This window comes from Palaemon carinicauda, chromosome 24 (assembly GCF_036898095.1).
Source record: "Palaemon carinicauda isolate YSFRI2023 chromosome 24, ASM3689809v2, whole genome shotgun sequence".
Classification (NCBI taxonomy): Eukaryota; Metazoa; Arthropoda; class Malacostraca; order Decapoda; family Palaemonidae; genus Palaemon; species Palaemon carinicauda.
Window position 1 is genome coordinate 70,264,322 of NC_090748.1, and position 24,703 is coordinate 70,289,024.

General features: G+C 37.1%; 1 protein-coding gene across 1 annotated transcript in view; it reads left to right on the forward strand.

Annotated features, from left to right (window-relative positions):
* The first annotated feature begins 17,707 nt into the window (after window positions 1-17,707).
* Window positions 17,708-24,703, forward strand: part of LOC137618147 (serine/threonine-protein kinase SIK3 homolog) — a 267,259-nt gene continuing 260,263 nt past the window's right edge. Inside the window, exon 1 of the mRNA XM_068348177.1 lies at window positions 17,708-17,876. Within this exon, the coding sequence (XP_068204278.1) occupies window positions 17,727-17,876 (150 nt within the window). The 5' untranslated portion in view covers window positions 17,708-17,726. The remainder of the gene's footprint in view (window positions 17,877-24,703) is intronic.

The following is a 24,703-nucleotide window of genomic DNA, read 5'->3' on the forward strand; positions in this document are numbered from 1 at the left end:
TACGGGCTTCCCGATGTTGAAGGGAGGGATGAAGAAGTTGCGAATGAAGTTCGAATCAATAACCCCCCTTCCCAAATTACTGAATCCACCTTCAGAACCAATCCCTCATGTTTCTGAAAATTTATGGAAAAAGAGAGAAGAAAAGGTTAGTATTTTCCACCCACCGATAATGGAATGACGGAAAACGGGGAGGAGTGAATACAAAACTTTACTGCGAATAATTTCAGTGTTTGGTTTTCCCCATGTATTGTTTTGCTAGAGAAAATAAAAGGTTGACTTTCCATTAAAGGTTTTATTTATTCTGTGGTACTTATATGGTAACATTTTTATGGAGCCATTCAGTTGGCTAGAGGTTTAGTTAAAATGTACATGTGCTTTAAAGCTACAGATTTGGACCTTTTTAGAGAGCCAGCACATATCATGTCTAGTTTCTCCAACTCGGGTAAATCTTACCCTATAGAAAAATTAATAGTAAAATATGAAAGTAAGTTTACGCACATTATTATGTGCGGCGTGGATCAACATACTTTGAAATTGCATACATTAATAGGACCAAAACACTCTCTATTTGCAAATATTGTAGACCCCATGAGTGAGATAGATACGGAAGCTGGCCGGTATTCTATTTTATATATCCTCGGTGATATATTTCTTGAGGCTGTACAGGGCAAATTTGTTGTGGATGTCTTTACTAAAGGGCGTCATGAAAATATCTGCTATATTTATGACGCAAAATATGTTTTACAGTGGAAAATACGCTAGAAATATAAGTATAAACACCTCCCATATGCTATTGCTGAGAACGAGGGATATATCGCAAGTCGAGTTATTAGGAAGGCAAATGTTTGGTCAAACTCCTTTACACTGATACAGATAGTTTCATTTTTGCTCTGGAAGTTGACGATCTTAATTCGGAGTTAGCGCAAGAACCCTTGAAATCATAATGGATTTTTCCAACTTCGACGTTGATCACCCGCTTTTTAGTAATGAGAGAAAAGGGGAGCTGGGGCTTTTAAAATCAGAAACAGGGAGTAATCTTATAACTGAGGTGAAAGCGTTGAAACCTAAAATGTATTCCATGCTCGTTAAGAAACAGGGTCACATTAATCGTGCGAAAGGCATACCAGGTCACATGCGTGCTTCTATAAAGCACAAACAGTATTCCCAAATCCTGGAATATCATTGCGTCAACTATCTCACTGTACGGACAATTAGAAATGTGAGAGGACAGATGAGTACCACTAGAGTAAAAAAGAAGTGTCTCTCGGCTTTTGATTCGAAACGTTATCATTTGAGTCCATACAATTCTTACGCATACGGGCTTCCCGATGTTGAAGGGAGGGATGAGGAAGTTGCGAATGAAGTTCGAATCAATAACCCCCCTTCCCAAATTACTGAATCCACCTTCAGAACCAATCCCTCATGTTTCTGAAAATTTATGGAAAAAGAGAGAAGAAAAGGTTACAGTCTATTTTCCACCCACCGATAATGGAATGACGGAAAACGGGGAGGAGTGAATACAAAACTTTACTGCGAATAATTTCAGTGTTTGGTTTTCCCCATGTATTGTTTTGCTAGAGAAAATAAAAGGTTGACTTTCCATTAAAGGTTTTATTTATTCTGTGGTACTTATATGGTAACATTTTTATGGAGCCATTCAGTTGGCTAGAGGTTTAGTTAAAATGTACAAGTGCTTTAAAGCTACAGATTTGGACCTTTTTAGAGAGCCAGCACATATCATGTCTAGTTTCTCTAACTCGGGTAAATCTTACCTTATAGAAAAATTAATAGTAAAATATGAAAGTAAGTTTACGCACATTATTATGTGTGGCGTGGATCAACATACTTTGAAATTGCATCCATTAATAGGACCAAAACACACACTATTTGCAAATATTGTAGACCCCATGAGTGAGATAGATACGGAAGGGTGCCCGTATTCTATTTTATATATCCTCGGTGATATATTTCTTGAGGCTGTACAGGGCAAATTTGTTGTGGATGTCTTTACTAAAGGGCGTCATGAAAATATCTGCTATATTTATGACGCAAAATATGTTTTACAGTGGAAAATACGCTAGAAATATAAGTATAAACACCTCCCATATGCTATTGCTGAGAACGAGGGATATATCGCTAGTCGAGTTATTAGGAAGGCAAATGTTTGGTTCTCCTTTATCAAAGAAATTTGTGAATGTTTATAAAAAGGCCGTTATGTCTAAACCTTTTTCCCATTTGCTGGTTGATTTAAGTTTAAATATTCCTAGTGAACTCCAGTTGAGGACAAATATAGCAGGGAGTTCCTCGTGTGAGGTTGTTTTTGGAGAATGGGAGACAAAAAGAGGAAGATTTTAGAAACGGTGTAGCAAAACTATTCCCATCCATCGAGTTTGGAGGTATTGATTCGATTTACAGAGCCGCCAGAGCTTTAGACGGGCGAATTACCATAAATGACGTTGAAGACTATTTGACCACGAAAGATGCCCATACTCTGCATACGCTTACAAGAAAAAAATTCCCCAGGCGTCAAATGGTGTCTCCAGCTCCAAAAGTTATCATCAGCTGCGATCTCGCCGATATGCGACGTTTATCTAAATTCAACAAAAGCGTAAACTAACTTCTGATTTGCATAGATATTTTCTCCCGTTACCTCAAGATCATTCCTCTTAGAAAAAGAAGGCCCAGACTCTGTTAATAGGCCTAAAAGCAATCCTTTCTCTACCTCAATTTCAGGGTGTTAGTCGGCTTCTTACCGATAGGGGATCAGAATTTTATAACAAACTTATGATCAAGTACCTAAAAGAAGAAAATATAAAACTCTACAGCGTTTCCTCGTATGAAATCAAAGCAGCCATTGCAGAACGTGTTATACATACTCTAAAGCAAAAGATATATAAACATTTAACTCTTGAGAAATACTCTCACATATCCTGATGTCCTCCGTGAACTCGTAAAAACTATAATAGGTCCCCATACAGAGGTTTGGGAGGGGGAGTGTCCCCCCTCGAAGTTCACGAATATACGAACCCGGAAATCATTAAGTGACAATTTCGGTGAATGTATAAATCAAGCATCTTTACATCGAAACACAATAGTAAGGCGTTAGCAGTAGTATAGACAGTGCACATTGCAAGTGGGCTCAGTCGGTCTGTATTCCATTGTGGGTATAAAATTCAAAATACATTAGAAATATTCAAAATTCAGAGTGTGAACCAGAGACAGGCTCCTTTAACTTATTATCTGGAGGATCTCGCTGTTGAAAAAAATTGAGGGTATTTTTTATAAATCGGAACTAATACCCACAGCCATACCAGAAACTTTCCCTATTGACATTATCAAAGAGAAAGTTACGAAGGGTAAAGTCAAGTATCTCGTGTCGTGGAGGCGTTACCCCCTTAGTTTTAACTTGTGGATAGATAGTAAAGATGTTGAAATGTCGCTGAGGGAAACTTAGAAATGAAATCGCACATACACAAACATGGGGATTTTCTTCTCTTCTTAAATAACCTCTCCCAGAAAAAAAGGGCCGAATTAATTCCTTTGCTACAGACAACGCATCTTGACTGTTTATCAGAGATCTTTGCTAACTTTTTGAAGGAAAATCTAACTCGCAATAGTAAAGCAATAGAAAAGGTAAGAAAAGGTAAAAAAATATAGGAGTGAAATAAGGATGGTAGCTCAGAAAAAGAAACCGCTTAAAGAGAAAAGAAAAATCTTATCGTAGAGAGGAGGCACCATACTTTCAGTCCTTCTCCCTCTCTTAGCGAGCCTAATTGGGGGTTTATAGGGAAATGAGAGAATACTGTCTGGTACTGCGAAAGACGGTAGAAGGGTCTAATTACCACCAAGATGCCGGAGAAATAAGTGTTCAAAACACTAGACAAAATGTAGAGGAAAATGGAAGGGGGGGATAAGCAGCAGGGTGGAGGGAGTGATAAGAGATTTGCTCCAAAATTTAGTTAAAATGATACAAACGATCAAGTGCAAGTTGGAAAATGAACCAAAGAAAAGGAAGCGAAACAAATTGGGCAAGAAAGGCGAGTGTGATCCTCTCCCCCTCCCCACGCCAGGGGCTTACTCCAATCCCCCTTTGGAGAATATAATTGACGTAAGATTATCCCCCACCAGCAGAAGGTACCCCCTCGCTTTCCTTAAATTCTTTGAAGGGCGGGACGATGTCGAGTGGATGATAGAGGGAACCTGAGGAAACCCATGTACCGTTTAAATTTAATAGACGTGTTTAAGAAATTAATTCAGCAAATGGGTGCTATTGAGGAAGAGGACATGCCATTTCATAAAACCCTACTAGATGCAGTTGGAGTGCCCTATACTTATATAAAGAATGCAAAAGCTCGGATGCAGATGTATGGAATTAAAAGAAAAGGGGGAAGAATAAGCGAGGAAAATAAAGAAAAAAAAGTAAAAGGTAAACTATGATGGGTGCCTTATTAGGAATAAATGCCCACCGGTAAGTCTACGCGAAATACATGTCTTAGCATGTCATACTCGGAAGGCGTGTAAAGGGGGTGGGGTTTAAGTACTTTAGTTGTAGTCGTAGTTAGTTTAGGTTTCATGATTAGTTTACAGACACGATCCCCGCACGATGCAGTCCTCACCGCTAAAACTAAGTATCGCCAACTTTACGGCGCCACTTCATTGGCGTCGTATCCTATGGACTTGCGGCGCAAACATATAAAGCCTAACCCTATAGTAATATCGTGAACTATCAAAGAAGGCTCTTTAATGTAAACTGATGCATTCGCGAAGACCGTCATCCCGTTGGAAGTATCATCTTACGTAAACCACCGAGTTTTCCCACCGCGAGTGTGCCATGCCTAGCCACATTGATAATGCAGTTTAATTACAGCTATTCATATGTTAATGATGCAGATGGAAAACTTTGATCGTGTGCGTCTACTTTAAGGGATACACACTTTGCCACGAACTTGCAAAATGATACAACTGAGGCGTGTGTTTTTAACTTTAAGAGGTGTCTACACGAATAGGAACAGTTTGCTCTGGAGAAGGGAAATGAGAGCGTTAATATTTATGCCATCCCCATTGGAATTGGGAGGTCTGGTCGCACTGATAGTGTATGGATGTTACACTATGTTCCAGATTTGGTGAACTTGGGTAGGAGGTTGGTTGGTATATGTAAACAGATCATTTTGCTTGCAATCGAAAAATGTCTGTTGCCTCCCGAATTGGAAAACTTAGAAAAATTTTCCTTTGTTACATCTGAAGATTTTCTGGCTGGTTGTGATATTTAAATGCAATCTACTTATTTTCTTATTTGTTAAAAAAGAATCTACTTTATCCAAGTAAATTTGCTCATATGTTGAAAATAAAAATATTTACTGTGTAAGATCCATCCTTTTGTATTTTTTATCTTCTAGTTAAACGTTCTTCTCATTCTTAGAAGGAGAATAATTAGGTAATAGTGGTGATATTCAAATGTACTTGTTTTCTCATTTTATTCCTGTGAATTTGTTCATATGTTACAAAAAAAAAATACTGTGTAAAGTCCACCCTTTTGTATTTCTATCTTCGAGTTAAACGTTCTCATTCTGGGAAGGAGAATAATTATGTAATAGAAGCTTCTTTAATAAAAAAAAAACTTACGTTAATTTGGTTTAATTGAATATCCCCGTCTCATCTTAACTACTTCAGTTGGTCGCTATGGCTGGAGAAAGTCATATAGTAACACTGACATCTCTCGGTAATAGGGATATATTCCCTAAAAAAAATGCGGGCAGCTTTACGAACAAGCTACAAAATAGAATAAAATTAGATAATAATTTGGAGCATGAAGTATCCGTTGTCAATATTCATTACCCTAATGAAATTTATGGGCTTGTTAGTGGTGAACTCGATTCATGGATAGAAATAATCATTACAAAAGTGTGAATATCCGCAGGTGGGAAACCCACTGTAACTTCAGGTACTGAGGAAATTTACAAACCTGAAATAGGTATTCTATCCACTGATGCTGGGTATATGGTCTCTAGCATTAACGAAGATTTAACATACGCTTTGAGGAAGATCCTCCCACTCGGATTTTATCAAGAAAACATACACACGGCGGGTCTTTTGGAATATGACTATCAAAGAAAGAGGGTGCTATTAAAGTTTACAAAGAGACAGGAAACTGAAGAGGCAATTTATTGAAAAGGACCTATTCACGCCGTCAAATTAAAATTTGGGAAAAGAATAAGAGCTACATTAGTATTCAATTCAGACAAACCTTATCAAATTTTTTAAACAAATCCAGGTAATCCTCTAATCAAAACTCATAATTTGCTCGCTCCTTTTCCCCCTTCCCCCCCATCGGGGGTGGACTTTGTCCTCGTTTATTCGGATATTGTTGAAAGATCCTATTTTGTGGGTAAAAAAGTTAATATATTGGATACTTTTAGTATGTGGGGAAGTAAAACGAGAGGTTATCATAATTGTGTATTACCCTTTAGGGACAAAGGAATTGGATTCAGTATCCATTCGCCTGACCGACCAAGAAGGAAGGGAGGTACACTTTCGTGAGGAGGCCAGCACTATATACATCCTTCATATTAGACCAAAGCAGAAAATTATATAAAAGCTGCTACATCCCACACCAAACATTTATTCAAGAGTGTGCCACCATGCGGGTAGCATTTCTTTCCCGTCTCCTGAGGAGTTTAGCATCATATTCGCTAGTCCCCCCCCCAATAAAACTATTGCGTGGAGGGGCTTTATGGGATATTGAGGTTTTTAGAGCCCCAAGACATTCCCAGCAAGGGAGTGGGCTTTTCAGTCTATTAGCTGGACTCGCTAAAAGGGTTGCGCCCTTTGTGGCAAAGGCGGTCCTGTCCTCGGCCCTTGAATTTGGGCAAAATGTCATTGGAGATTTACAACGGGACAAGAGATTTGAAATCAAGCCTTAAACAGAGGGGGTTGGAGGCGCTAAAATCAACAGGGCGAGGTATTGTTACTGGCAAAGGGAAGAAAAGGAAAAATGTCAAAAGAAATGGGAAGAAAAGAGTAAATAAAAAGAAAATCTCATCGTAGGAATATAGGATATTAAGACATGTTTAGTGCAATGTGATTTAGTTCTGGTAAATAGGCGTGAAGTCATTCAACATGGCATCGGCGGCACCGAGAATTGCAGGTCTTGTAGGGAGCGAACTCCCAACCGCAAAATACACCGTTGGGGTGGTGGACGCTTTTCCCAGGCCTAATCGTTTATGGATGGTGGAAGTTTCCGTGGTTGATCGGCAAACGAGTTTTATTCTCCCAACAAATCTTACATCGGAGGGAGCAATAACTGATCGTTATCTCGAATTTCGTATCAATGGCGTAGAAGGAACAATTGATTTAGCCAGTTTGGCTATTCAACTACATTTAAAAGTCACAGCCCCCGATGGGAGCATGTTGGGGGATGGTGTAGATGTTATGTTTGTTAATGCTTTGGCAAATACAATCTTTAAGTCAAGCCAAGTTTATATCGGCGAAAGGCTCGTAGAATCAAATCCCTGTTTCAATTACTGGTCTTTCATAAAGTTATTAGCTACAGCAAAGTCTCACACCGTCAAAACAGTCGGACTGCTTGGATATGTTTTCCAAGATTACAAGGGAACATCAATTTCAAACGTTTTACCAGACGATTATTTTACAAAATTGAACAAAATGGAAAAGGAGTGGGTTGTTAAAGGTAAAACAGAAGGATTGCTTCATATTTATCCACTTATGCTCGATGTAGCTTCAGTAGATGGATAATATCGACGTTTGTATCAAGTTGGAATAAGCCCCAAATGCGTGGTTCATTAATTCCACCGCACAGGCAGAGGAATTTTGATTTTGTCTAGAAGCACCCAGGCTCCATATAGATAAAATCATCCCACGGCCCCCGGGTTTACTCGCCCTTCATCAGGCACTTTCAAATTCCAACAGTACGGTGGAAACTGTCTTTAATAAAACACTTTACAGGACATACGCGCTAGCCCTTAATCAGACACAGGCAACGTTGGATTTACCTTTCGATAAGGTTATACCGGAAAAGTTATACCTCACAATTGTTAATATGGAAAGTTTCAATTGTGTTCTGAATAGGAATCCCATTTGTTTTGGTCATAATAATCTCAAGCACATAGGGGTCACACTGAATGGTTCCACTTTGTACGACATAAACTCTCAATTCCCCGAAAATTATTCTCATCTTTACTACAAGACATTAAAATCTTTAGGCTTAACTTATGATCACCTAATTCATTATGATTGCTACGACTGAGGTCGGGCGGTCATCGCGTTTAATTTCAAACCTGAAATGACAATTGATGGATACGCTCGAAGTAGAGAAAAATGGGGATTTGAGAATCCATTTAACGTTTGATAGGCAAGTCAACGAGAATAGAATTATTTTGTTTTGAGAAATCCAGGGAGTGATAACCACCGATCAAACCCGAAATGTATATTGCGATGTCAGGGCGTAATCAATAAAAGTTTTCCTACCGCTTTTAAGCGTGCAAAATGTTAGCGTTTCAAATTAATGTTTTTAGTGTAAGATTTTTTCCCACTAAATGCTATGTCATTATTCACGCAATGTTATTTTGGATGTATGCTTTGTATAATAAAAGAAACTAAGCTGTAATATGTTTTTTATTATCTATATATGTTAATATAAGTGAAAGGGCTTAAAACAAATGGTCAGAGAGATGTCTACTTTACAAGGAATGTGTAACCAAATCAGCCAGCTCTCAGAGATGTTTTTTTATTATCCATATATCTTAATGTAAAGGGAAAGCGAAAGGCCCTAAAACAGATGGACTGAAAGATGAGTACTTTAAATGGGAAAGGCGTGTGTGTGTGGACAATTTCTCGTAGACCCAGGATTGTAAATGAGCCATTGTAACAGCTTTCCCTGAGAGAGAGAGAGAGAGAGAGAGAGAGAGAGAGAGAGAGAGAGAGAGAGAGAGAGACAGAGAGAACGGCCGCGTGTGAACTTACGTGTCTTATCACGAAAAAAAAAAACCTGTGTGGTCGCTTTTTCATAGGATCTGGAATGTAAATGGGTCGTGGAAACAGCTCTCCCAGAGAGAGAGAGAGAGAGAGAGAGAGAGAGAGAGAGAGCGCGGCCGCGTGTGAACTCCTCGATTGCATCACGTTTGCACACAAGTGCGTGTCTTTTGATAAAAAAAAAAATGATTAAATCCTATATTTGTCCCCAAACTTTGAACTGAATTCGCAAACGAGTTCAGTGACCCGCGCGGCGGTACGTACTCAGTGACCCCACACTGCAAATGTACCCTCTCAACCCGCGGGAGGGGGAGGGGGGAAGAAGGGTGGGGCGGGGTTTCTTGGTAAACATAACCTCACGTTTAAATACCCAAACTGAGTTGCTGAGGTAGACCCATAACTGAGCAAACGTGACAAGGTTAGCAAACCTGACAAGGTTAGCAAACGTGACAATGCCAACCCCCCCCCCTAAAAGTGAGCAGCTGAGGCATAACTTGTACTACTACTGTTCATTTATTTTTTACTTGCTTTCCTTTCATCATGTAGTTGGGAGTATGTATTTTGTATTACTGAACTAAACTCATCAGATTTCTCTTATTTTCTTAATTAAAATTAGTTTTTTTCTCTTAATTAAAAAAAAAATACTTCTCACCATTCTATGGTTGCTCGACTTTAACTTGTGTAACACTATTACATCTTCAACTATATTAGATTTTTCACTGAGAATAAAATTATTTCATTTTTCGTCTCTCCATTTGGATTTTTCTCTATGCCCATTTTCTGTTAACTTTTATAGAAAAATGTGTTCATAACTTTTAGATTGTTTCTTTCAGCAAATTCTTGCACCTATTCCAAATTTACCTACTGTTGATTCTCCTCTTCTCTTTGGCCATCTATATCACTGATATCGCCCAAAACAAATGTAAATTGAATCATGTTTTTTATACATATCTCCAGAGCTTTATAAAAACTTTCCATTTCTTCCTCTGTATGGGATGTTGTTGGTGCATATGTTAGAATGATCTTCAGTTTATACTTGTTTAGTTTTATAATTAATCCTGCAGTTCTATTACTAGAACAAAAAAAAAATGTTTATTGATAACAAAACCTGCGACTTTTTTTTTTCTTTCATGTCCTGTGAAGCAAAATATTTGGCTCTCTTTTAACTACATAAGATTCCCAGTTTTTGTAGTTTCACTCCGTCCTATTATATCCCAATTTATTTATTTCAGCTCTTTAAGTAACACGCTAAGATATTCCCTAGATAGAAGATATATACATAAACAATAGAATTTATATATATACACATACAGAAGAGTAGGCTATGTAGAGTATATATATATATATATATATATATATATATATATATATATATATATATATATATATATATATATATGAAATGTAGATGTAATCAAGGTAAAGGTAATGGGTTATATAGAAACTTACAATATGAAGTAACTGATGTAAGAATGCATGTTTGTACAGTATACAGTGACAGTCCTCTTCAACTGAATTAGATTTGACCACTTACAATAGAAACAAGGGAACTCAGGGGTTAATGAAAAAAATCTTACCTATCTACATAAAACCAACAACTTGATATCCCAATTTGTGATTTACTTGAATATCTATTCACAAAGAAGTGAGTTTTTACTAAAGCATAGGAATAGAATGTGATTGATATCAAAATTGCCCTTCCCAAAGTCTGTTTTGACTTTTCATCTCTGATTTTAGAAGATCCAGTGTTTGGTGATTTGGGTATACTTGGACAACGAGTGAAGATGCAAAAATCATAAGCAGATGGAGAAAGCTGACTCGAGCAGCCAATCCTTCTATACAGAAACTAATAAGGTCAAAAGAAGAAGGCTGAGGAAATTGCAACCATGCATTGCTGTGCTGCAAGGCTCTACTGCCCAGAGGAGTTTTCGGAGTTGGATTTAAGTTTCGGGAAGGGATGAACGCATAGCAGTATACCTCCTCACTAGAAGTGGAAATCTACCAATGTGATTTGATTGATTTTAGGTTTTTGGCATCCTGACATCGAAGGCAATTACGTTGTCTACCAATGTGAGAACAGTCTTACTGTGTAAGGGAAGGGGATCATCGGTTCCAAGGCGTAGGCCTATACCCAGAACCGCCCTAACTCGCCGCTACTAATGATTTCGGCCAGCCTACTGCTTGCTCTTTAAGCGAAACTAAATGGGGATGGGGCTAACATTGAAAGGAGGTTTATTTTCAGTGATCAGTTGACATTGTCATTAGAATTAACTTCTTAAGAAGGAATGGCTTTCTTTTCTAGCCCTCCAAAATGTCCAACTTCTATCCTCACCCAACCTTTGAGAAAGAACAGCTCAAGATGTCTGAGTGGAAACAGGGCAAAGTCAGCAAGTGAAAGTCAAGTCATTTATATTTCTTATGAAAATTTCAGTCCCTATTTTCGTTAACAACAAAAGAAAAAGATAAAAAGTAGCTGTGAATGTTCTGTAAAAAACAGTCTTAGTATAACACATGTGAAGGCAAACACAGTTGATTTTTTAAAGTTCAAAGTTAATTTTTCTGTTAACGAATACAATATTTCCTGATAATCATAAATCAGTTTTCATCTTGATCATTGGTTCTCAAGAACGGAGATATTTGTCTAGAAATGATGCATCGTTTTTATAAAGAATGAATAAATTATGTCTGTAATGCAAATTACCAGATTCAGTGAATAAGGTGATACAGTTAACAGATAACTGAATATGGGGGTACCTGTAGGGGAGTAGTGTTCACAGTGCTCCACCCTTGCTACCCAGTAGCCTACGCATTACTCAAGAGTCTTTGGAGCATTCTTCAGCCTGTTAGCAGAAATTGTTGTATATCCTTCCATTTTACCTCTGTTCCCGCTTCTCTTTTTCTATTTTGCTTTCCAATCTCTTGACTTTTACTTCATAGTATAACTATAGAGTTTTCGCCAAATTCAAAAAAGAAAATTCAAATTTAATGTGGTTCCTAAAATCTGGTACTGCTCATGCAGAAAAATTCCCCAGAAATTATTATTATTATTATTATTATTACTAGCCAAGGTACAACCCTAGTTGGAAAAACAAGATGCTATAAGCCCGAGGGCTCTAACAAGAAAAAAATAACGCAGTGAGGAAAGGAAACAAGGACATAAATAGACGATATAGTAAGTAATGAAAAATCAATATAAAATATTTGAAAAAAACATTAACAACATTAAAACAGATCATTCATTTATAACTATAAAAAGACCTATGTCAGCCTCTTCAACATGAAAATCATTTGCTGCAACTTTGAACTTTTGAAGTTCTACTGATTTAACTACCCGAATAGGATGATCATTTCACAACTTGGTCACAGCTGGAATAAAACTTCTACAATACTGTGTAGTATAAAGCCTCGTGATGGAGAAGGCCTGATTTTATTAGAATTAATTGTATGCCTAGTATTACGAACAGGATAGAACTGTCATGGAAGAACTGAATGTAAAGGATGGTCAGAGTTATGAAAAATCTTATGCAACATGCATAATGAGCTAGTTGAAAGACGGTGCCAAAGATTAATATCTAGACCAGGAATAAGAAATTTAATATACCGTAAGTGCCTGTCTAACAAATAACTGAAACAAAAATATTTATGGATAAGCAAGCTACATGGAACAGAAAACAAACAATTGAAATATTGCATCCAAGTATAGAAATAACAGTGTAAACCATTCTACAAGTAAGCCTATACAAGAAGACGGATGAGGTTTTCAGAAATGTACGAGAAAAAGAAACCAAGTAATGAAAATTAAGGGAAAAGTGAACAGGAACTTTATGAAAACTAAAAATCAATTTTTTGAAATGTCATACAAAAGTTCATGAACAATGGTTTTCGGAATAGGAATTGCAAATGGAGAGATTTTTGAAGTGCATGTCGTTGAGGGTAGATCGAGACATTTTTATGTAATTTATCTAATCAAATATGAAAGATAGAAGAGAAGCAGAGCTGAATACCTCAATATTTGAAAGGGTTAGTGTAACATGATGTTGAGGAGGATTGTGGAAGTGGCTGTTAATGATATAAGGAAGGCAATTAGTAGGTTTAACAATGGAAATACATTAAAAGTAGGTGAAATTACAGACGATGTTATAGTGATTGTGCGATTGGACCTCTGACCAATGTATATAAGATATGTTAGAATGAGGGGAGAGTTCTAAAGAAATGGATAATAAGAACAATTGTTTTTTACAAACATAACGGTTTTAAAGAAGACTATACTATTTACAAAACACAAATTCTTAAATTTCTGGGGAAGAGGCAGTTTAAGATTTTGAAAGAGAAAGGCACCACAGACAAACGTGAAGATTTGTGTCGGATTGGACAAAGATGTCATTTGTGGATTCAACATTTTTGAAATATTTACTCAGGAAGTTTTAAAGCCAAGGAAATTACTTTAAGTAGTATACTAAGGTTAAGAGAACGTTTATAGTTGAGTATGTGATTCAGAGAAAAAAAAATGTCTGCATAACATATAGATTATTGAGAGCATTTAGAAATTTTTCTTTGATGAAAGTGAGTAGGGTATAAAATGTGAATGCAGTAAAGTGCCTGTTTTGATGTAAAAATGTATCTATAGCTGCTTAGTAACTTCATAGAGGTTGTTTGAAGTAGTGCAAGAAGTTACAAGGACAAAGGGTATAAGAGCAAAAATGTGGGTTTATGAGATTAGTCAAATGGAGTGTAAAATGACACGTATTTCTAGATAACACAGTAAGGACTTTTGATAGAGTGGATAAATTGCAAAAATTCTAAAGTGATTTTGAAATTTGTACTAGGAGAGTTGAAAGTTGTCTGTAAACTAGAGTATATAAGTTTACGAGGGTAAATGGAAACCATTGAATTATGCAATGTCAATAAGAATGGTTGAAAAATAAAAGTGATTGATTCTCATAGGTATTGGAAGGTGGCTTAGATGGTTATAATAGGATGAGAGAATAATAGGATGTAACAGAATGTGCAAAGTAAAAAAGGTAGCAAAGTGTGGAAAAAAATGTGGAAGACGGTTTGACTACCAATGGAAGGCAAGGCTAAACTATCTTGAAGACGTATTGAGCCACATATCCTTTGAAGTGAAACATGAACACCGTGTGAATGAAAGGGGAAAAAAAGTAGAAGCTTTTGAGATGAACTCTTCATATAGTATCATCATCATCATCACTCCCTATGCCTATTGACAGAAATGGCCTCTGTTTGATTTTGCCAATCGTCTCTATCTTGAGGTTTTAAATCAGTACTACTCCATTCATCATTTCCTACTTCACTCTTCATAGTCCTCAGCCTTGTATGCCTAGGTCTTCTAACTCTTCTAGTGCCTTATGAAGCCAGTTAAAAGTTTGGTGAACTAATCTCTCTTGGGGAGTGCTAAGAGCATGCCCAAACCATCTCCATCTACCCCACTCCATGATCTCATCCACATATGGCACTCGAGTAAGCTCTCTTATAGTTTCATTTCTAATTCTGACCTGCCACTTAACTCCCAATATTGTTCTGAGGGCTTTGTTCTCAAATCTAATAAATCTGTTGGATATGGTTTCATCGCCATACCACGACTCGTTTTCATACAGTAACACCGATCTCACCAAACTGATATATAGCCTGATTTTTATATGCAAATTCGAACGATTTGATTTCCAAATTTTACTTAACCTAACCATTGTTTGATTCACTTTTTAAATCTTTCATTAAACTAAAATTTTAAAGATCTTGTATTAGAGATCATAGTTCGTAAATATTTAAATAATTCTACCTCATTAACCCTTTCTCATTTCAATAATATTTCCTCTTCCATTGCATATGAAGTGTGCAAGATATTGGAAAGGGAATAAATTGACATATACACCACAGTAGTAATTAATTATTTCATATAGGCGAGATAATTGATCAGTGTTTTGAGATGGATAGTCATGCGGAAAGAATGGATGACGACAAGTTTCTGAAGAAATATACAATTCAGAAGGAACAATTATGGTATTCAGGAGTCACGAGAAGGCATACAAGGTGGAGGTCAATGGTGCACTATGTGGAGGGGTATTTGACCTTCACCAGTATGCGTTGGAGTATTAAGTGGGTAATGTGGAAGTTTTCTGAACTACCCTCTCTACTTAGAAAGGGTTTCGTGCTCAAACATTGAAATGTAGATGTAATCAAGGTAAAGGTAATGGGTTATATAGAAACATACAATGTGAAGTAACGGATGTAAGAATTAATGGTGGATGAATGGAAGTGGTTTATTCGTATAAGTATATTGGAGTAATTAAAACGGATGGTGCCATCCCAAGAGAATAAATGAGTCAATATGCAAAAGCAAGGAATTCAATAGCATGATATATATATATATATATATATATATATATATATATATATATATATATATATATATATATATATATATATATATATATATAATGTGCGTGTATATGTATATATATATATATATATATATATATATATATATATATATATATATATATATATATATATATATATATGTATATTTTAGAGCAGTGGTTCCCAAACTATCTTACCTGACGCTCCCTTTTTGCTTCCAGTAGACTTGTATGCCCCCACTCCTCTCTTTTTTATATGAAAAGATTCTTACATTTATTTTTTAGCCTTATACAGGAAAACAGATTTCTGTTTGTATTACATTTTGATAATGAAAGCCACTCAAACAAATAATAGTACATTCCAGTAACTAAAAACGAAACATTTGGTTCAAAGTGAGCGAAAAAAGTTTGAACATTAGCAAATTGGCAAAATTGAGTTGCAATTTTAAGAATAGATAATTTGAAACCATGGCATATAATATTTGGTAATACTTATGGGACTAAGGCACAATTTCTGGTCAAATTTAGTGAGATGGATGCTGCTGCTGCTTCCTCACAAGATCAGAAATTCTAGGATTGAAGGATGACAGCGCACAACGCAAATCATTTTCTACATCAAGTCGGTTGCGCTGTTTTGTTTTCAGAACAAAAACAGCAGAAAATCCTGCTTCACAAAGATAAGTAGAAGAAAAGGGAAGAATCACACTTAAGTGCTTCTTCACCTACTTTTGGGTACATGGGGAGATATTTCTTCCAAAACTCTTCTAACTTCATTGTTTCAAACAAGTAATTTCGAGCAGATAACTTCACGCCCCCCTAGTGAGGCGCGCCCCCCAGTTAGGGAACCACTGTATTAGAGAGAGAGAGAGAGTACTTGGGTATAAGATTGTGATATTAGAGAAAATGTTAAAAATAGACATTAAAACGTACATACACACTGCTTCGACCAGTAATTTCTTCACTGGTGATGGTTAGGACTAAGAAGTTTGTAAGAAATATTTTACAGGTTTTTGAGATGAGTAAGGCTCTTGGAATCGACGGAACTTGTGAGTGAAGAAAGGGGAGTTGATTAACTTATAAATAGTGGAAAATTGAAAGATACATTGATGATACTATACAAAATTTTTTGAATCAATGACCCCGGAAAGTGTCACAAGGGCAGCGCTGTACAAAAGTTGCTGAATAAGAAAGATACTTAGATACTTAAAGTTCATTATGGAAGTTAAGTGAGGTTGGCAGATATGAATTAAAGGCAATTATTTTTTGTATACTCTAGGATACGTGGAGCATTAGAGTACAGATATGAATGATTTATATGGGCACTCTATGGAGCTTAAGTGCTGAAAAATAGATTATAGACGAAACCACCGAGAAAATGCTGACATTTGGGAAAAGGCGGATCAAATGGGTGGTTATAATTTTATTATTTAGAGGCAATTAGAGTATATATCGTAAGTACCTCTAAAAAGATAGATGTAGTAGCCGAGAACATATACTGAATGATGATTGAAGAGTTTAAAATATAACAATGATATGAAATGCATGGGTGTTTGAAAAATTGCAATTATTTACATTTTTCAATATGAGATGGTCGGTGTTTACTAACGAATCTTATCTGGTTGATTATGGAATTGTAATTTTATTCCATTAAATTGTCATCTTTGATAAGTGAATACTAATGAATGAAAATAATAGCGACCCCTTTCTTTATTAACAGGAAGTCCATAATTCATATGTCTTATTGGATTGATAGGAAAAATTAGTATGCTAACTTAGTATATCTTTATGTATAAGTATCTGTAAAGGTATGTATATGCTCATGTATATAGATATTTCCTCTTTATCATGATACTTACAATTCCATCCTTTATGTTTGTTTAGTAAATGCTCATTAACGAGGAAGTGGTTACTGTAAGAAATTATCCGAATTTCCCGGGAATCCGTCAGGTAGCAGACGACGTAGGCCCTAGAACCAGGATGGCCTTCAAAAATGCAGACGATATGTTCCAATATTATCCTTTTCTTTTTATTAGTTAATTTTGAGAATTGTGATAATTGACATACAAAAATACTTGGTATGACAATGCTATATAAGTAAAGGTATTCAAAAGGATAGCTTTAAAATCTAAATTTTTCCTTGGGAAAATAGTAGAGCTTTGATATTGTTTTACGGTTGAAATAAGAATTCAACATCGATTAAACCATTGAGACATAGTATAACACTATATATTAGATAACTACAGGATAAATTAATATTTATAAAATTGTGTATTCAATATATGAACCAGTGGAACTTTATTTGTAATTTTTACAAGACCATACATTTGTCAACTGAAAAATAGGCATTTAGTCTTAAGCAAAATGGCAACTATGGATAGTACTACGGACCAAACGTCCTCTTGTAATGCAGAAAGATTACTCCGTGTAGGTTATTATGAATTCGAAAAAACGATAGGAAAGGGTAATTTTGCAGTGGTGAAACTAGCAACACACAAAGTAACACAATCTAAGGTAAGCAACACTAAAATACAGCCTTTGTTTATCTTTGTTTATCCTGTGACAGAGTAGGATCTTATCATCTCGTCGATTCTAGGATGTGGAGATTGCGCTCTCTATTTCTGTTCAGTCTTCTCCAAATCTTCAGTCACGACTTGTAAACTATGTATTTTGCATGACGAGCTATAAACTTGTTAGAACTTTAGCCAATGGAACATGTCCATGACACATTTATGGGGGAAATGTAACCTTGTTATTATCCTCCTAGTTAATTCAGACCAGGTAAAAGTGGTGGAGTAGGAGTGTGTATAGGACGGCGCTTTGGGTCCTTAGGATGGCCTGTTATTGTGGTCTGCCTCTTTCCTTTGAGGTATTTCTGAGAACGTTTGTCCATTTCCCACCTGGTCAGGGAACATGCGAAGGCCATCGACATCCACCAGAAGATACAAGTCAAATAGTGTTTTAGGTTAGGTTAGGAGGCCTGTTACCAGACTGGTAACCTTTAGTCAAGCATAAAACCTTGGAGCTTTTGTGTATCAGTGGCCAGCTCCTCACGCATTCATTAAAAATGGACATCAACTAACCTAAACTTTCCCCCCCCTAACCTAACCTACAAGTCGTGTCCTTGCCTACTTACCTAACGGGGCTAACACCCCCCTTTGACCCCCCTAACACTTCCGTATTCTAAGTTAGACAATAATACATACGGGTGGCCGCTATCATACATACAACCCAAAAACTTTATTGACGGACTAGTGGCTACATTTGATTTAGATGCAATCAATGCAGTTAGGCTAGACTGCTAATTGCTCTAATTGTGATGCTAGTCATGCTTACTATGGTCCTATTAATATTTACATCAGTTCATCAAGCTTTAGGCCCTCTAGGATAATATATAGGTAGGTACATCACCAAACTTTTGTCCACCAAAGTACTTGCATGTGCAGCTAATGTGTGAAGCGCATCTACTGTTTGCTGGAAGAGGAGTAAGGAGATTGTCAAATGTCTGATACTATATACTCATTTTAAAGCAAATCCTGGCCAAGTTCAATTCATTAGTTGAAATGTATTTAGAACAGATACGAAACTATGGTAAACTTACATAGGTGAATATATGATACGTTTTAATTTCTAGTCAAATACATGAATCATATATTTTCCTACACTATCTTATGTTTAATCCATGTATGTCCATGAATATTGGGCCAAACCACCAGTTCATGAGTTTTCCTATTCCCCATGAAACAATTAAGGGTGATTCCAGTGGGGAAATAGGGTTTTGGGTGGAGGAACACCTCAAAAGAGTGATTTGCAGCAATAATAATGGTCAGAACTGTATAATAAACACAAGATGACCTGTTGGAAAAATATATGGGATATGTAAGTGATGGGAAATTAAAGTACTGTATCATTTCACGTCCCTCAAATAGTTTTCGCTACGCTCGCAAGAAAATAATATAACCTCACTGGTCCTCTGCTCTGGCAGATGGAACATAGATGTGCTACGCACGCTATCGCCCTGGGTAATTATTTTGTGGATATTTTTTACTTTAACATGAACAACAATAACTTATATCGTTTATTTATTTCCTTACAGTATTTCCTTTCCTCATTGGGCTATTTTTTCCCTGTAGCCTGTAGGAGCCCTTAGGCTTATAGCATCTTGCTTTTCCAACGAGGGTTGTAGCTTAGCTAATAATAATAATAATCAATTACTGAAATAAATGAAATTGCACTAAATTTTGAAATAGATTGTACTTCCTTCATGGTGACCTCTTCATGTGATGGTAGTCATGCTGGTACTAAAGGGGAGAGTTGAAAAAAAAACTGGCTGTTGTAGAACAATATCTAGCATTTATATACAGTGAACCCTCGTTTATCGCGGTAGATAGGTTCCAGAGCCGACCGCGATAGGTGAAAATCCGCGAAGTAGTGACACCATATTTACCTATTTATTTAACATGTATATTCAGACTTTTAAAACCTTCCCTTGTACGTAGTACTGTTAACAAACTACCCTTTAATGTATAGAACACTTAATGCATGTACTACAGTACCCTAAACTAAAACAGGCACAAATGTTAAAGGCGATTTTATATCATGCGTTTCCTAAACATGCCGAAAAGCACGATAAAAAATGGCAACCAATGTTTTGTTTACGTTTCTCTGATCATAATGAAGAAACAAACGCATTTAGTGTACACATCTGTGTATAGGTTAGTTTTTGCATCGATTATATTGATTATGCAGTATGTTGATTTTGTTATTACCAATGTTTTACTTAATTTTTCTTAGGACTTCCAAATGAAATGTTTTTCTTTATGACGCCGCCTGAAACGACGGCGTCATAAAGTACGCTCAGTAAACAACCACGCTCAGTAAACAAAGAAGGCATTTAACGCGCATGATGAAAGTGATAAATAATGATATTTACAGTAAAAGCTTTTAGAAAATATGTTATTACAAATATTATTTACTGTATCTATATAAAATCATACAGTACATGCTGTACGTAGCAAAGCAGGAAAACAATTTACGAGAGAGAGAGAGAGAGAGAGAGATTGTTTTACGTACGTAAATGTAAATTTAAAAAAAAAAAAATATGATAGGTTACAACATGTATACTCTTCAGACTTTTAAAACCTTCCCTTTAACTTAATGCATACAGTACTAAACTAAAACAGGCACAAATATTAAAATGTTAGAATATTAAAGTAAAAAATAAAGATTGTTACTGTAATCACCACGAAAGAAGTTGAAGAAAAACTTGAATGATGATGGCGATGAATTTGCTGCACAGTAGAAATGATGATGATGAAGCTGTTGATGTCTTCTACTTTGCAGCCAAGGATAGTATTTTACGTCTCTTCAGACGGAGGTGTCTTATCCTGGGACACCTCTTCAACTTCTTCCTGGGAAACTTCTTCAATTTCTTCCGAAGGCGTACTAGCAGGAGGAACTGGCTCTTTTTTGCGAGGCTGGAAGAACATTGTGATTGGAAGTTGCTGCCGTTGCTTCTTTTTTCGCTCCAAGAGCATCCTGTAGGGAGTCATGTCTTCATCGATCTTGTTGCAGAATTGCATAGACCGAACCATATCTTCGTCCCACTCTTGCAACATTTCTTTCACCTCCTTTATATGGTTGCAGACCTTGGCAAGCCGTTCTAATGTTAAGCCCGTTTCTTCGACATTTTCTTGGGTCTCTTCCTGTGTTTCGCTCTCTTCTTCACTGGCCGATTTCGTCAGGTCTTCTAGGTCTGCGTCAGTTAGCGGCTGGGAATGGCAGTCCAACAACTCGTCGACGTCTTCAGTCGTCATGTCGCCAAACCCGTCACCTCCAATTATCGCAGCCAACTGCACAGATTTGCGTATTGCAGGGTGTTGGATTTCCGACGGAGTAAATCCCTCATCGTCGTAAACAATCTGGGGCCACAACTTCTTCCAGCTCGCATTCACGGTTGCAGGTTTCATTTCTTGCAGTGCCTTCTGAATGTTCTGCAGGCACGTGGCTATGGTGTACTGCTGCCAGTACGCCTTCAAATTAAAATCTTCATCTTCTTGGGCAGCATCCACACACGCAACGAGGTCCGCCAAGGTATTCTTCGTGTAGAGGGCCTTGAACGCCCTGATAACCCCCTGGTCCATCGGTTGAATTAATGACGTGGTGTTGGGTGGCAGGAACTCAACCTGAACGCCCTCACGCGACAGGTCAGTTGCGTGTCCACCAGCGTTATCCATAAGGAGAAGGATCTTGAATGGCAAGCCCTTCTCTAAGAGATATTGACTGACTTGCGGGATGAAACACTGGTGGAACCAGTTGGAGGTAGCATCTTCGTAATCCATGCTTTTTGATTATGCATCCAGTACACGGGAAGGAGATTCTTATTCTTATTTTTCAAAGCGCGAGGATTTTTCGACTTGTAAATAAGCCCCGGCTTTAGCAAAAATCCAGCAGCATTGCCACACATCACGAGGGTAACGCTATCCTTGAATGCTTTAAAGCCAGAGGCTTTGGCTTCCTCTTTGAACAGGAAAGTTCGTGACGGCATTCTCTTCCAAAACAAGCCGGTCTCATCCATATAATATTCTTGAACGTCTGGTTCACGTAAGTTTCAGCAGCGGAAGCAGCCTCGCCATGCAGGGAAACGCTTTTCAGGGCGAAGCGTTTCTGAAACTTCGCGAACCATCCTTTGCTGGCGGAAAAACGTTGTTTTTGAGGCTGGGAATCAGTGGATGTCCCTGGTTGAGGTTCATCTACATCATCATCATCTTCAGCATGGTCGCCATCGTCGTCTTGAGGTTCCTTTGCCGCAAAATTCTCATACAAGCTCAAAGCCTTGGTTCGGATGGTGTTCGTATCCAAGGCTATGTTCTTCTTCCGGCAGTCGGCAATCCACACTGCTAAAGCACCTTCCATGCGTACGATCGTTTTATTACGCGTGGTAACGACTCGCTTCGCTGATCTGCTAAAGGTGATGGTAGCCGTCTTTCTAATGTTCGCCTCGTCCTTCTTGATATAGCGAACGGTGGATTAGTTGACTCCAAAATGGCGGGCTGCGGCCGCGTAACTTCTACCGTCTTTTAACATATCGAGAAGCGTCACCTTCTCAGCAATTGTCATCATCTTTTGGTGGCGTTTAGGCTCACTACCAGCCTTAGTAGAAGCAGAACGCTTGGGAGGCATTGTACAGTAGGGTTTAACAGAAAGTTCAACAAAAAGTTCAACTTAAAACAGTCACGCACAGCACAGATTAAAGTCCACAATAACTTAACAACATCTACACAGCGATACGGCGGGAGACAAAGTGACCGCGAATACAGTACGTAGATGCTGCGGGTTGGAGATGCGGCCAAAACACCAATCACAGGCTAGATAACAAAACTTGGGTTCTGATTCGTCATCTATCAGCGCTTGAACCAATCACAACCCGTCTTTTATGCTACGTAGGTTACCAATTCAAAGTACAAGGTACCCTACGTATACTGTACAGTAATAATAATAATAGTAATAAATAATGATAATAATAATACAGTAATAATAATAATAATAATGATAATAATTATAATAATAACAATAATAATTTTAATAACAACAATAATAATACAGTAATAATAATAATACAGCTTTACGTACGCTATTTTACGCTTGTTTTGTTTTAGGATATGTCTCTCTCTCTCTCTCTCTCTCTCTCTCTCTCTCTCTCTCTCTCTCTCTCTCTCTCTCTCTCTCTCTCTCGTACGCTTATTCGAGATGTGATTTTTGCAACAAAGAATATTATTGGATGCAGTACTACGCACGTATACATACAAAAGATTCATGGAAAAGATGCACATCCATTACATTTGTAGTACAGTAGTAGCCATCAGCAGCCTTACACCATTCTAATATGGTATGACTGCATCTGATTTGCGTTTCATGTTCGATTTAATTTTACTACGTACTGTATACAGTACTGAATTATCGTATGATCACATTCTCTTTTCGTGTTTTATTTCTTTCTGTGCTGAATTATATGTCATATGTAATGCAATGAACAATCAGTAAGAGCAGATATTACTAATTACAGTATTAATGGAATTACAGGTAACGAAATATCGTATTTGGGGTCTTCAGATATCGCGGTACAGTGAACCCTCGTTTATCGCGGTAGATAGGTTCCAGACGCGGGCGCGATAGGTGAAAATCCGCGAAGTAGTGACATCATATTTACCTATTTATTTAACATGTATATTCGGACTTTTAAAACCTTCCCTTGTACGTAGTACTGTTAACAAACCACCCTTTAATGTACAGAACACTTAATGCATGTACTACAGCACCCTAAACTAAAACAGGCACAAATATTAAAGGCGATTTTATATCATGCGTTTCCTAAACACCTAAAAAGCACGATAAAAAATGGCAACCAATGTTTTGTTTACGTTCATCTCTGATCATAATGAAGAAACAAACTCATTTAGTGTACACATATATGTATAGGTTAGTTTTTGCATCGATTATATTAATTATACAGTACTGTATGTTGATTTTTTTATTACCAATGTTTTAGTTTACGTATTTTTCTTAGGACTTCCAAATGAAATCTTTTTCTTTATGACGCCGCCTGAAACGACGGCGTGTACGCTCAGTAAACAACCACGCTCAGAACAAACAAGGCATTTAACGCGCATGATGATAGTGATAAATAATGATACAGTACATACAGTATTTACAGTAAAAGCATTTACAAAATATGTTACCTTACAAATATAAATTATACAGTATTGTACGTAGCAAAGCAGGAAAACAATTTACGAGAGAGAGAGAGAGAGAGAGAGAGAGAGAGAGAGAGAGAGAGAGAGAGAGAGAGAGAGAGAGAGAGATTTGTTTTACGTACGTAAATGTAAATTTTAAACAAAAAAGATATGATAGGTTACAACATGTAGACTTTTAAAACCTTCCCTTTAACTTAATGCATACAGTACGTACATTACTAAACTATAAAACAGGCAGTAAGAATATTAAAGTAAAAAATAAAGATTGTTACTGTACTCACCACGAAAGAAGTTGAAGAAAAACTTGAATGGTGATGGCGATGAATTTGCTGCACAGTAGAAATGATGATGATGAAGCTGATGATGTGTTCTACTGTGCAGTCAATGTAGTATTTTACGTCTCTTCAGACGGAGGTGTCTTTTCCTGGGACACCTCTTCAACTTCTTCAATTTCTTCCGAAGGCGTACTAGCAGGAGGAACTGGCTCTTTTTTGCGAGGCTGGAAAAACATTGTGATTGGAAGTTGCTGCCGCTGCTTCTTTTTTCGCTCTAAGAGCATCCTGTAGGGAGTCATGATGTCATCGACCT